This window comes from Octopus bimaculoides, chromosome 19, assembly GCF_001194135.2.
Source record: "Octopus bimaculoides isolate UCB-OBI-ISO-001 chromosome 19, ASM119413v2, whole genome shotgun sequence".
Taxonomy (NCBI): domain Eukaryota; kingdom Metazoa; phylum Mollusca; class Cephalopoda; order Octopoda; family Octopodidae; genus Octopus; species Octopus bimaculoides.
The window spans coordinates 5,226,842-5,241,700 of record NC_068999.1 but is presented as its reverse complement, the minus strand read 5'-3'; the positions used below and the strand labels follow the sequence as shown (position 1 = coordinate 5,241,700).

At 37.1% G+C, this 14,859-nt stretch overlaps 1 protein-coding gene across 6 annotated transcripts in view; it reads right to left on the bottom strand.

The window, feature by feature from the left end:
• LOC106869429 (rho GTPase-activating protein 45) overlaps positions 1 to 14,859 on the bottom strand; it is a 125,030-nt gene that overhangs the window by 19,019 nt on the left and 91,152 nt on the right. For 5 of the 6 annotated variants that reach the window (XM_052974752.1, XM_014915161.2, XM_014915166.2 and 2 more), the window contains 14 exons: positions 13,150 to 13,302; positions 8,948 to 9,025; positions 7,771 to 7,830; positions 7,453 to 7,509; positions 6,338 to 6,477; positions 5,693 to 5,811; positions 4,759 to 4,938; positions 4,080 to 4,126; positions 3,563 to 3,697; positions 2,728 to 2,865; positions 2,456 to 2,512; positions 1,707 to 1,825; positions 805 to 885; positions 296 to 374 (listed from right to left, as the gene is read on the bottom strand). In XM_052974752.1, coding sequence (XP_052830712.1) covers positions 296 to 374; positions 805 to 885; positions 1,707 to 1,825; positions 2,456 to 2,512; positions 2,728 to 2,865; positions 3,563 to 3,697; positions 4,080 to 4,126; positions 4,759 to 4,938; positions 5,693 to 5,811; positions 6,338 to 6,477; positions 7,453 to 7,509; positions 7,771 to 7,830; positions 8,948 to 9,025; positions 13,150 to 13,302 — 1,443 coding nt within the window. The remainder of the gene's footprint in view (positions 1 to 295; positions 375 to 804; positions 886 to 1,706; positions 1,826 to 2,455; positions 2,513 to 2,727; positions 2,866 to 3,562; positions 3,698 to 4,079; positions 4,127 to 4,758; positions 4,939 to 5,692; positions 5,812 to 6,337; positions 6,478 to 7,452; positions 7,510 to 7,770; positions 7,831 to 8,947; positions 9,026 to 13,149; positions 13,303 to 14,859) is intronic. The other variant, XM_014915163.2, reaches the window with a different exon arrangement.

Here is a 14,859-nt window from a genome sequence, read left to right as displayed (position 1 = left end):
ATATATATATATATATATATATATATATATAAAATTCTTTGACTGTCTGTCTGTCTGTTCTCTATGCATTCTCAAATGGTTCTACCACATCAAATTAAATCAAATTTTACGAAGTAATAGTATCGGACACACTGAATGTCAACATGTAATTTTTTTTTTCATTTGGATTAAAACAATATAACTTTGGCACTGGTTCGGTATTACGTGTCCAAAGGGTAGTTATGTAACAGGGTAGAAGAGAAAGAGAGAGAGAGAGGAGTGTGTGGGGGAGGGAAACAAGAAGGTTCCAACTTACATCTGCGTGTTTAATGAGAAGTTCCACAGACATGGTTTGGTAGTAAGTATCGACCAGAGATGACAGAGGTGTTCCTTCACTGTAAGAGAGAGAGAAAAGAAATTATACAGCAAACAGTCAGGGTTAGGGTATGTATTTAGTGGAGTATAGAGTATTGTGAAGTAATAACTATATATGCATATGTTTTTACTTGTTTAAGTCATTTGACTGCGGCCATGCTGCAGCACCGTCTTTAGTCAAGCAAATCAACCCGAGGGTTTATCCTTTGTAAGCCTAATACTTATTCTATCGGTCTCTTTTTGCTGAACAGCTAGGTTCCAGGGATGTAAACACACCAACATCGGTTGTCAAGTGATGGGAGTGGGGACAAACACAGACACACAAACATATACACACATATACATACATATGTATATATATGTAAAGGGTTACAGTGGTATACCACCTTCGCTATATCAAAAAAAAATATTCATGGAAGCATGCAGAAGGTTCTGGGTCTAGTTACTTACTAAGGGCGGAGTAAGGTGGGGCCAAAGACAATCCCTAAATTACTGGCATTCATTTGGTTCTCATCAGATTCTGTGGATACTCTGAAAATAGGCAAACATTTTAAGATTAGTATTTATCTGAACAGTTCCATATTTAATATCTGTCAAATGTAAATAATGTAAATAATGCCGTATTTATTGGTTTTCCAAATGAGTGTGGGTTGGATAGATCTATTACTCAACATTTTTTTTTTTTTTGTGATCTTTTTGTTAACCCATCTACAAAGGCCCACCCAAACACTGCCATGGCAGAAAATCTGACCCCACCATGTTTTTTAGATTTCCCTCCTCTGCCATGTTTTTAGTTTTTGTTTTTTCAGAAAAATGTGCAAAGATGGCTCTTTGGTTAACAAGTTTGCTTCCCAACCACATGGCTTTGGGTTCAGTCCAATTGTGTGGCATTTGGGAGAAAAATCTTCTGATGCTGACCAGAGCTTAATAAAGACTTGTGAGTAGATATGGTAGAGACCGAAATAAGCCTGTTGTGTGCATGTTTGGGTCCCCTCAATCTTGACATAGCATGAGAATTGTAAATAAGCGTCACTGTCATACAAGCAGTGTCATTTGTTTCCTATCTTCCAATGAAAAGATGTCTGGTCATGAGGAAATATCTTGCTTAGATAAAAGATGGTAACAAGAAAGGCATCCAACCATAGAAAATGTGCCTCAACAAATTCCATCTGAGCCATGCAAGCATGAAAAAAATTGAACATTAATACAAAAACGATGCACCAATTTGTTGTCCCCTAAGCATGGCCAATTCATATATTCCATATTCCATGTTCATACCAACCCCAACACCATCATCACTAATAACAACATCACCATCATCATCATCACGAGAGACAAAATGGTAAACTTACTGCTGAAGGTGAGAAATTAAAAGTGAAGTAGTTTTGCTGTTTGCTGGTGGAAGTTGTCCAATCAATTCTTTTAATTTCTCAATTATCTTCTCACCTGATATTGTACCTGCATTAATTTCCTGAAATATAGAGACAATTTGGCCCTTAGTACTGAGTTTCCTGTTCCATTATTATTCCTAAACAATAATCTCAATTTAAAATTTACATATATCCATTACATACAGAAGAGCGCAGATATGTACAGCACTGGACTAACTATTAGGCAAAATAAGCATTAGATTAGGGCATCAAAGAAAAGCGGGGGTCACAGAAATGGTAAATGGTTTGCAGCACAAAAGAAATCAATTTCAACTTGCTAAAATACTATCCAGGATGCCTTATCTCTACTAAATATAGAAACAGATGTGTTATGTAAGATTAATTTTAAGGATCTGATCAAAGATTTTGCAATCAAAAAAAGTAGGAGAAAACTTGCCAAATATAAATAAAGTAGAAATATACAAAAATAAACATTATTTTCCATTTTGCACTTAATTCCGTTTCATTTAGGAAAATAAAAATTAATTTTATGGTTTATTATTGTTTATATTTTGAATTACATATATATGGGGTGGGTGGTATCAAAATCTTTTGGGTACTTCGGGCCCCTATGTATCTTAATCCGGACCAGTATATGTATAGTCAGGTGTATAGTCCCTAGACTTTTATAAACGTAAGCTAGGATACATTGGAATTCTGACAGAACTTACTTTGGCAGTTTGGATGAACCCTCCATAGGCATCAAATGTAAGTAAAGGTTCCGGAAGCTGGAAGACAAATAACAGAGAATTAGTTGGGATAACTGAAGGCAAACAAAGTGGGGGGTGAGGGCAGCATTTCTAATAATCAATGCTTATAACTACATACAAGCATGCTGACCTGACCACATAGCCATACTGGTAACCCCATTAGTGTATTGACCCAGCACAAGACAACAACAACAACAACAACAACATTAGCAAGTTAACCCAAGTACACTTACCTGTCTGAGGTACATCTTAAGGACACTAGTGATAACATTGGGGTGTTGTTGTTCGAGATCCACACCATCCGGATCAGCCTCGAATTGCATGCATAAATTTTCTACTTTGGATTTCACCCCGGATACACGATAGATACCCTGAAGTAAGACAACAGAATAAAGAAGAACAGGTAAAAGTGATGGACAAGAAGAAGAAGAAGAAAGCAATGATTACATTTTAACCCTTGGATTGTGGAAAGTGGACATATTCCCTCAAAATTATATTGCCATTAACTGCAGAAAGCTCTCATTATGCTGTGAGAAGACGAGGTATTCCTGGTGGAATCCATTTTTTCCTTTTTTTTTTTTTTTTTTTTTTCACAAAAGACAAATATCGTTTTTTTCTTTTACTTGTTTCCTTCATTAGAGTGGGACCATGCTGGAGCACCACTTTGAAGAACTTCCAGTTGAATGAATCGACCTCAGTACTTTTATTCTTTTTTTTTAAAGTCAGGTATTTGGTCTATTAGTCTCTTTTGCCAAAGCGCTAAATTACAGGGATGTAAACACACCGACACAAAGACGCATACACAGATATACATACATATATGACTGGTTTCTTTCAGTTTCCATCTTTCACATCCACACACAAGTAGAACATTTGTCCAAGGTGCTACACAATGGGACTGAACCCAGAGCGATCATGTGTTTGCGAAGTTAGCTTCTTATCACACAACCACACCTAATTCTTCAGATTTCTTTAATTTTCCTTACATGCTTCATCAAATATTTCTTCACAGACAAAGACTCAATTACTTTTAGCAGTGGATATGAAAAAGAGAAGCAGTTATCTCACCTTGATTGTGATCCCTTTTCTTTCAATTTCACCGAGACATTTTTTGATAATAAGGGGAACATCAGTGTTGAATGTCTTCAAATGGTCTTCTAACTTAATGCCAAATGTGTGACAATGTTTACCAAAAAAAGTTGACTAAAACAAATAAAGAAATCACACAATGATTATAACAAACACAACAGCAACAATACTCCTTTAGGGCACAAGGCCTGAAATTTGGGGGGTGGAGCTAATCGATTTTGATTTTGACACAAGGCCAGCAATTTAAAATGATGGTGGGGTGGGTGGGGGTGGAAATTGATTACATCAATCTCAGTATTTAACTAGGATTTGTATGTCAACAGAAATCTTGCTCAGTGTGGTGCTTCCAGCACAATTATCTCCCATTTCTAAAATCCAGCAATTATAACAAGTACAACACCTCCACCCACCCACAGCACATCCCAGGTAAAATGAATTAACTAAATGTGTAATTAAAAAAAAAATAATAAATGAAAAAATTTGAACGGTTACTTACTTTAATACTAGATGTAGAGTCTGACACTTTCTGAGATTTTGTTTGACCTACAATAATAATAATAATATTAATAGTAATAATAATAATAAAAATAAAAATAATAATAATCCTTTCTAGTATAGGCACAAGGCCAGCAATTTTGGGGGAAGGGGATAAGTCGATGACATTGATCCCCAGTGTTTTACTGGTACTTAAGTTATTGATCTCGAAATGATGAAAGGCAAAGTCGACTTTGGCGGAATTTGAACTCAAAACATAAAGATGGGCAAAATACCACAAAGCATTTTGCCCAGCATGCTAACGATTCTGCCAGCTCACCGCCTTTACAATAATAATAATGATAATAATAATAATAATAATAATAATAATTTTTGCTATTATAGACATAAAGCCTGGAATTTGGTGAGAAGGTAGTTGGTCAATTACATTGACCAGTATATTTGATTGATACTTTATTTTGTGAATCCAGAAAAAATGAAAGGCTAAGTCGACTTTGGCGGAATTTGAACTCAGAACATATGGAGCCAGAAGAAAAGCTGCTTAGTTTTTTTTTTTCGTCTGGTGCATCCCATATAATAAATAAATAAATCAATAACCAACTGATGCTAGCAATGGAACATGGATGTCAAATGGCGATGAATAATTTCTTATGTTACAATTTAATGAAATAAATACTTACTATATTCTGAATCTTCACCATCTCCATGTACCAAGTCTTCCAAGGAATTAACATTGGAAGTCTGCAATGCGATAGGACCTCGAGGACTGACAGGAGGGGAAGATTCTGCAGAGGGAGAACTATCTGAGTCACTAGCAAGATCTCCTGAAGACCAGTCCTTCATATTGACCCCTCGAGATCCTAGAGGGAAACAAAGAGAGAGAGAGAGAGAAAGACGAGTTAAGAGATAATCAATCAAGAAAAAGAGGCTGATGAGGTGAAACAGTAACAGTGTGTGTGTGAGAGAGCAAGTGGCTTAGAGGTTAGGAGCATTCGGCTCATGATTGTAGGGTCACAAGTTCAATTCCTGTTGCTGCACTGTGTCCTTGAGCAAGACACTTTATTTCACACTGCTCCAGTTCACTCAGCTGGCAAAAGTGAGATGTATCTGTATTTCAAAGGGTCAGCCTTGTCACATTCTGTGTCACACTAAATCTCCCTCAGAATTACATTAAGGGTACATGTGTCTGTGGAATGCTCAGCCACTTACACGATAATTTCATAAGCAGGCTGTTCCGTTAATCAGAATCAACTGGGACCCTTATCATCACAGCTGACAGTGCCAGTTAACCCATATATAACCCTGGTTGCGTTTTCACAACGCAAAACCTGCTCCTACTTGTTTGGACATGAACTCGCCGGGAAGCATCTGACTGACCATACGAAATGTTCCGTAGGTAGTCGACACCCGTAGCTAACAGTTGCATACTGTCCTTCTCTTCCAGATTGTAAAAGCTTACCATAACATTTAATCTAAATACGGTGAAATTTTAAGACATCAGTTTTTATGGGCAAATATGGGTTTTAAGGTTACGATTCTGCCAGTTCAGCACCTCGCATTGATATTATAATAATAATAATAATGATGATGATGATGATGATGGTAACGACATACCACTATTGCCGTGAGTTCCATCAGAAATATCATAACACGATGGTGACCCTTCCTGTGATGGGGCTTCTGATGAATATGACGGGCTGTTGGTCAGATAAGTCTTCTTATCATCAGATGATCTAGAGGAGAAAAAAAAAGGAAAAAACAAGACATATGAGAGAATGAAAAACTTTATAGCAAAGATTCTAACCTAAATATTCAACTATTAACGTAATCTATAAACATGTACCACTTTTGTTTTCGTTATAATAAATCTTGATTGATTTGATGTTTGATTTGTCATTGAATTCACAGTAGCAGACATAATATGAAATGAACCTTTATCTTTAAACCTAAGCTTAAATCCATAAAGGCTCTAAGAACTTAAAATATTTTGGTGCTCCCATATATATGTAAAAACAATTTATTTTCAACCCTTTACCATTCAGATTATTTTGTCACAAGTAATGTTTTTTTCCTTTCACATTGTTCTTAACCAATCACACATTATCTCATGGCTTTGAAATCTTGATGATACGACTGCATATTTTTAGAACGACATTGAAGGATAGGTGTGAAAGGCTGGATTTAGCTGGTTAGAATACAAAACAAGAAACATATGTGGGCCAGATAATATATAAAAAGAAACAACACAGATGTACTCACTTTGTGGTAGGGATGTAAGGTTTGAATACAAACAGCTCTTCTTCTGTTTGGTGGGTACCATTGCTTGGCAATCTACGCACAAATTCCGCATATTTACTGGCTGGTGTGTATTGCTTACTGCTTTCAGAGAGTCTCTTGAACTGTTGGACAGACAAAGATGTGGGTTTAGGATGGCAGCGATAGAAGAAAATGGACATCACTTTATTGTATACTTGTTTCAGTCATTTTGACTGTGGCCTTGCTGGGGTGTCACCTTGAAGGGGTTTAGTGAAACAAATCGACCCCAAGACTTTTTTTTTTAAGTGCCTGGTACTTATTCTATTGATCTCTTTTGTCGAACTGCTAGATTACAGGAACGTAAACACACCAAAACTGACTGTCAAGTGGTGAAGGGTGGCAAACACAGATATAAAGACACACACACACACGAACACACACACATGACAGGCTTCTTTCACTTTCCATCTACCAAATCCACTCACAAGGCTTTGGTTGGCCCAAGGCTTTGGTTGGCTCAAGGCTTTGGTTGGCCCAAGGCTTTGGTTGGCCCAAGGCTATAGCAGAAGACACTTGCCTAAGGTATCACGCAGCGGGGCTGAACTCAGAACCATGTGGTTGGGAAGCAAGCTTCTTACCACACAGCCATGCCTGCACTTATATGAATAGGATTGGGTGTATTTCTGTATGGGTCGATGTAACTGTGGTGTAATTATGGTAAAAGATTATTACCCACCACCCACTCAATCTTGGCCACTTGGTCTCTGCTGCAATACATTCAATTCCCATTCACTCACCCCTAAAATACTTTAATCTGTCGTTATAATCATAATGACTGTGGTTGTTTGATGTATTGCACCTATCCACCTTCCTGTTCCCCCTCTTTTTAAACAATATTTTAATCCATCACCTTAACTGCATCTATCTACCTTCCAATTTAAATTCCAACTTTCCCTTTGTTTTTCTTCTTGGCTTTTCATCATCTCACACTGCTTGGCTAGATAATCCCTTCTCCAATCAAATTAATCCCTTGACTTCTGTTTTTACAGTTTCCGCCCAGTTTCCACACTTGAAAATTTCAACACCAGACACACAGAGGAAAAGCACAGGAAATTTACCTGAAGAGGTACACTTGCGGTCATATTGTGTAATAAATCAAAATATTCAACAGTTACCTGCAAAAAATGGTTACAGTGGTTAAACAAGTATCATTACAATGATTAAAGAATTAGGATTACACTGGTTAAAGAAATATGTTCATAGTGATTTTTAAAAATGTCTTGCAAGTTATTCTGTAAAATGGTAAGAAGGACATCCAGCCACAGAGATTCTGCCAACAGAGCTTAGCAGAGTCTCCTGGCTTATCATAAACATACCCAGTCAATTGAATCAGAGTACAGGATGTAAGAGGAAAAACAATATATGGCAGTACTCACATTTTTTATTGTTTCATCACAAAGTAAAATCTGTTCATAGACTTTTGATAGAAGATCACCCTGGAAGGAGAAGAAAAGAAATGAAATCTGATGTGAATGAGGAAAGAGATGGGGAGGAAAGCATGATAAACTGGAGGGGAAGAGAAAGAGAAGATAGAAATAGATTTAGAGAGAGGGGTATACACACATATATATTATCATCATCATTTAATGTCTGTTTTCCATGCTGGTATGGGTTGGATGGTTTGACTGAAAACTGGTAAGCTGCACCAGGTTCCGATCTGATTTGATTTGGTAAGGTTTCTACGGCTGGATGCCCTTCCCAATGCCAACCACTCTGAGAGTGTAGTGAGTGTTTTTTACATGCCACCAGCATGGGTGCCACTGACCCGACACCGGCATCGGCCATGACTACGGTCTCACTTGGCTTGACAGGTCCACTCAAGCACAGTATATCGCCAAAGGTCTTGGTCACCTGTCACTGCCTCCATGAAGCCCAATGCTCAAACAGTGCTTTTTATGGGCCGGTCAGATGGCACTGGCATTGGCCAGGATAACAATTTCACTCGGTTCGACAGGTCTTCACAAGCATGGCATATTGGCCAACGTTTGAAGGGTGCTTTAAACAAGCCAGTTACACGACACTGGCACCGGCCACGACTATGATCTCACTTGGCTTGATGGGTCTTCTCAAGCACGGCATATTACCAAAGGTCATATATATATATATATATATTGTTGTATTTTGGGATGGTCATTTCTGTTTTTTTTTAACCAAATAAACACACACACTATATATATATATATTTTTTTCTTCACTCACTTATTACTGTTCTTATTTTATTATTTTAGCTCATGCCAATTGTCCAGAAATCTTTCGTCACACATCTGTGACCTCTTCAGCGACACTTTTCAATTTCATGTGTGTTCTTGCTCCACTTACTCTATTCTGTTCTTCCAAAAGATACATACTTAGAATTCCAGGCAGGATGCTTAGCAGCATCTTAGTCTGTCTTTAGATTCTGAGCTCAAATGCTGTCAGGACTAACCCTGCCTTCATGGTCCCAATAAAATAAGTACCAGCTGCTTATTTAACGCCGGGAGTCGAACTAATTGACTTATCTGCTCCTGCAAACTTGCAGGCCTTGTGCCAAAATTCGAAACCAATATTACAAACCTTTATTTTGTCCAACTCCTTGTTTTTGGCATTAGTTTCATCAACATGTGCCCTGTAGGAAATCTCAGTTTCGCAAGCCTATAAGAAAGACATGGAAAATTATTATTATTATTAGTATTATTATTATTGTACACTTATTTTAAAAAGAGAAATCTTGTTCAGTCTAAAGCCTTGTGCTAATTAATGTCAGAATTAATAACAACAACAGTTTCAAATTTTGGCACAAGGCCAGCAATTTCAGACAAGGGGTTTAGTCGACGAGAAAGTTGATTAATAGAATCAGAAAAGCATTGGATAAAACACCTTGCAGTATTTAGTTGTGAGTTTCTACATTCGGAGTTCAAACCACACCAGGGTCGACATCACCTTTCATCATTGATTGATAAAATAAATACCAGTCATGTCCTAGTTGGTCAATTTAACAATAATACTAAATTGATCTGTTTGTACTGAAGATCTTAATTTGTTTAGCGTTTAATAAGACGGAGGAGGAGACAGAAGTGGACAACAAAAGATGATATGGATGATAACCACATCAGTCCTACAATTTGGCTACTTTGGGCAAGTGTCTTTTACAATAGCCCCTGAGCTGACCAAAGCCTTGTGAGTGGATTTGGTAGATGGAAACTGTGTGGAAGTCTGTGTGCGTGTGTCCTTGTTTTGACATCACTTGATGGTTGTAAATAAGCATCACTGTCATACAAGCGAGCTTGTCTGTTTCCATTCTTCTATGAAAAACCATGTCTGGCCATGGGGAAAATATTAACTTGGTTGGAGAGACACGGAGGTTTGCAACAGGAAGAGCATCCAACCACAGAAAATCTACCTCAACAAATTCTGACCAACCCATGCAAGCATGGAAAAGTGGAAGTGAAAACGATGATGGTGATTAAAGCAAAGACAACAATGATCACAAAGATGATGATTGATATTTTCGTTAACGAGATGATTACAATGATAACGATGAAGACAATAACGACAATACGCAATGATGTCAGTAATACTTTTGTTAGTAAGATGATTATAGCAATGACAACAATGATCACAAAGATGATGATTGATATTTTTGTTAACGAGATGATTACAATGACAACGATGACGACAACAATAAAGAGGATGACTCTCGTTAATTAAGCAACAAAAAAATTGAAGATGAAATCCTTATTACAATACGATGCCAGTTTAATTCATGTCATTAGCAATAAGTACATATAAGACTAATTAAGATTGCTCTAGCACGTTCTTTGGTGGGAATAGCAGAGAAGTAAAAAAAAAAGAAAAAAAAGAAAGCTGTGACATTCATGCGATTTAACTACGACATTGACAACAACATCAACAGCATAATTTCTAGCTGTTAGTTTAGTTTGCAATTTATCTTTCATGATGATGAGGAAGATGTCTTTGTGTCTTTGGGGTATTGGTTAAAGTGGTGGTTGTGGTGGTGGTGGCATTGGCGTTGTCTTTTTTTCTTTTTCTGGAATTCACTGTTATTGTCTTTATAAGGATTGAATGGCAAAATCAACCTAGGCATAAAGGGATCCAACCAGTGGTGTAAAATGACATAAAACAAAATACTGCAAATTATTCTTGTCCAGCACTATACCAATTCTGCTCCATAGTACCAATATACACACACACACACACACACACATGCAAGCCACTTCCCTTCATACAACTCCTCGTCCCACTCCATTGCCTTGTAAGTCACTTGGGGACTCACTCGTGCAACATACAAAGCACCGAGTACACCCTGTAAAGTGACTGGTGCTAGGAAGGGCGTCGAGCAATAGATACCATGCCAAAGAAGACACCGGAACTTGGCGCAGCCCTCTGGCTCACCAGAAAGAATCCAACCCATGCCAGCATAGAAGAGGGATGGTAAATGATGATGATGATGATAATGAATGCACTTACAGAACACATTTCTTAGTTGCTGAGGAACTTCCAAAATCCTCTTGCATTATCCCTGGCAAGCTGGTATGCAATGGCATTGGTAGCAACCAGCTCAAATTCTTAAGCTCTTGCTGAGGAACTTCCAGTAGCAGAAGGTGGGATTTGAACTCAGAGAGCACAAGGCCAAAACAGATTTTGCAAGGTATTACACAGCTAATGCTCAAAACAACTCTACTGGTTCTATTGACCGATTTTCAGAAAAGGCATCAGTCATTCTCAGTAGAAGATATGGGACAAAGGTGCTGCACAATGGAACCAATTCTAGAATTCGATGATGATAAAGTGAAAATGTGAATGAGTCAGTCGTGTGTGTCGTTAATTAAAATGATATCTAAACACTTGTGGGAGTTTGTGATGGAGACGAAATATTTAAATGAAATAGAGAAAATAAATTTAAAGAATAAAAATATGTAAAAATAAAAGAAAAACAAACAATATTTTGTCTCTGCATCAAAAATGGTCAGAACTGGTTGAGTGCGAGAGAGAGAAAGAGCACCTCTATGTGATTGCTCCACATGCTAGAAATAACAGCTAACTCTCCCTCCTATCGCATCCTAAAACAGAAGGAAGAGCGTATTGAATAATGTAGCCCCATTTATACTACGTGTGACAAAAAAAAAAAAAAAGATGGGTTGGTCATAGTTGGATTGTCCTTGGTTTGCTTGATCGGGGCTAACCCAAGACTAAAAACAACAACAACGAAAACTACAGTTTCTTGACCACAATCCCACCTCATCTCAATTTTATTCGAGTGGAATGACATAATGTGGCCTGCATGATAATGCTGATTAATGAAGAGTGATTTTATTTGGTTGATGAAAGCATTGTTTAATAGTGTTTGCCTCACCTTAACACAAGTACGAATGGAAATAACTCTAAAATACTTTATATTTCTAAAGAAGTTGATGCACCAAAATCCCAATTAAATTAGAATTGGACCATTCTGTGAAAGGAAGAATTCTCTGATCTTCAGCAGACACAGAAAAAAAACAAAAAAAAACAAAGATAAATATGGTCAATATGTCAAGGTGATGAGAGAACAATTTCCTCCTGGATGGAAAAACTGGATTGCCACATGCAAAACATGTTCACTGAAGGTAAAACTCATGTATTATAGGTGAAGCAGGTCCACGCTTGTAAAATTATTTTGTAAGTGAGGCACACTATCCCGAGGAGATGAACGTGGAGGTTGATAATAGAATTTTAATATGTGTGATTGGTGTTGGAAGATATATTACAGTCGTGTATACACAGAAAGTACATTGTATAGACAAACTATGTTACACACAAGATATAACATATACATACGCAGACCTTAAAAACATTTATTACACACACAAGACAAAAAGACATTTATACATAGACAGAAAACACACACACACACAAAATACATCACATAAAATCACACACACACATGCTTAAGACATTACATAGACTTACAGAAAATATCGTATGAATTTGCCAGGTCTTCAAATATATACACCCTGCTTGAATACTCCACATACTAGGCTTTTTGCTGTACATGCATATACATACATATTATTATTATTATTATTATTATTATTATATATATATATATATATATATATATATATATATATATATTTGTGCAAATTGCTTCAAGTGAGCACATGCCTGCACGTATCCACGTATGACGATGCATGCATATGTGAAAGTATTGATATGAGTAGATGCAAGTGTGAGTGCATACACAAACATGCATGTTAGTGTGAATGCATAATGCACAAGAGAAACTTCAAACTGTTGCTTGGCATCAGGGGGTTAAAGAATAAGCTGGCACCGTGTCAACCCTATTCCCACCCTCCTGCTCCCTTCAAAGCAAGCCACCCTTGCAACGATCTAGAAAATGTTGGCCGGATTCTTCACACGCATTATTTACACATCCATTCCTCGTTCCCAGCTTTGTGAAAAACCCATTATTATTTAAGACAAATGCAGTAAGATGCAACACCAATTCAAAAACTAGCGTTTTGCATTAAAAGAAGCATCAGATACTAATTGTGCAAATTGCAATAATTAATTGCATGGTTTGCAGACAGACAGCAAAAGTAAAATACATACATGCATGCACACACACACATGTATGCACACATACATATACATATGCATTTCTATATATATGTATATGTGTGTGTATGTATTTATCTATATATCTATATTTGTAAATATATATATTATTATACATCGTGCTTCTTGACTTGTAGGGGATTTTAGGGCGCCATACTTACCAACAACACCGGCAAGAACTGGTCAGGGTCATTTTCAATGCCCAGTTCTAACTGGTTTGTACAAGTTTGAGATGGAGGAATGTGCTTGAAAATGCGATGCAAATGTAAGGCACACGAACAGCAATGGCAGTCAAGGCGCCATCGCTTCACAACCTGTTTGAATAAATCATAAACCCAAGTTATTGCACCCCTTAAAGGAAAAAAAAAAAAAACCAAAAGAAAAAAGGCAAAACAAGCTCTTCAGCGAAGGGACACACCTAAGAAGAGTCTTGGGAATTCAGATATCAAAACCCAAAGCAAAAATATTGAATAAAAACAAAATAACAATCAATAAATGCTTGCTTGCTTTATTTCTCTCTCTCTCTCTTTTTTTTGGTTCTTCCTCTTTTATCTTCCAAATCAATGTTAAAAACCAGGAATTTTGTGTGTGCTGGATGAATGCTGCTACCATACATCCACTGGAAATAGTGTGACTAAAAAAGTCTTTGATCAATTCAATAATGTTTGTTTGCAAGAATGTAAAGTGTGTGTGTGTGTGTGTGTGTGTGAGCTGTGGTATGGGTGAAAGTGCATACTTAAATAAAATGTGTATGTAAAGGTATACTGATCATAGAATGTCTGCTCTGCCATGCTGACACAATTTGGACAAAGAAACTACCCGGCCTTCTAGAGAGGTCACAGATCACATAACACTCTCTACATTCCATTCTTGCCATGGGTTCTATGGCTGGATGTCCTTCTTACCTCCAAACATTTGCACATTTTATCATGGTCCCACGGCTGCAGAGGTTGTTCTGTCCTCAATATGTATGCACAAAAGGTGAGACTGTGTGTGTGTGTGTATGTATGTAGATAGACAGATACATATGACATACAAAAACCTATTGGTCTTTGAGTCAATTTTGTAACTTATAGCCAAGTAAAAATTTATACAATCATGTATTGTGTTCTACATTTCCTGTTTGTTTTGCTGAGCCTCTATTTCTCTTTCTCCCCCTCTTCCTGTACACACACACACACACACACATGCAACAAATGTGTAACTCAAGAGCTTTGGAAATATGAACGTTTCATTTGTAACGTATTAAAGAATACTCTATACCTGTGTATCAAGTTCTGCAAATTATTGCTCCTAAGTGAATCAACACATACACACACACACACATGCGTGTGCGCGAGTGAGCGAGCATTCTTTACAGTAAACAGCTACATTATATATAACCCAATACACTGACAGACTTATAACAAGAAAAATAACAGCTGACACAATTGTCAGCTGTTCTTTATTTTTTGTGTATGCATACACATACACATGTACATATATAAACATATATAAATACACATGAGTGTGTATGTACATATAGTTGTAAATAAATGTGTATGTGTGTGTGTGTTTGTTTGTATACACACACACACACATACATACACACACGCAGTGTTTACGCAACATAAAGGAAAATGTATAAATTACACATGCGGAAAGTGTGTAAAATCTGGTTTTATATATATAAATATTTGTTGAATGGCAGAGATTTGAATTCCACACCCAGGTTGCACACACATCCGATATATATTCTGTGATAATCAACAGCTGGTGCCTTCTATTAATTCTGTTCTGGCCATGATTGAAAATTGTGGCTATGAGAAGAGAGAGAGAGAGAGAGAGAGAGAGAGAGAGAGAGAGAGAGAGAGAGAGAGAGAGAGAGAGAG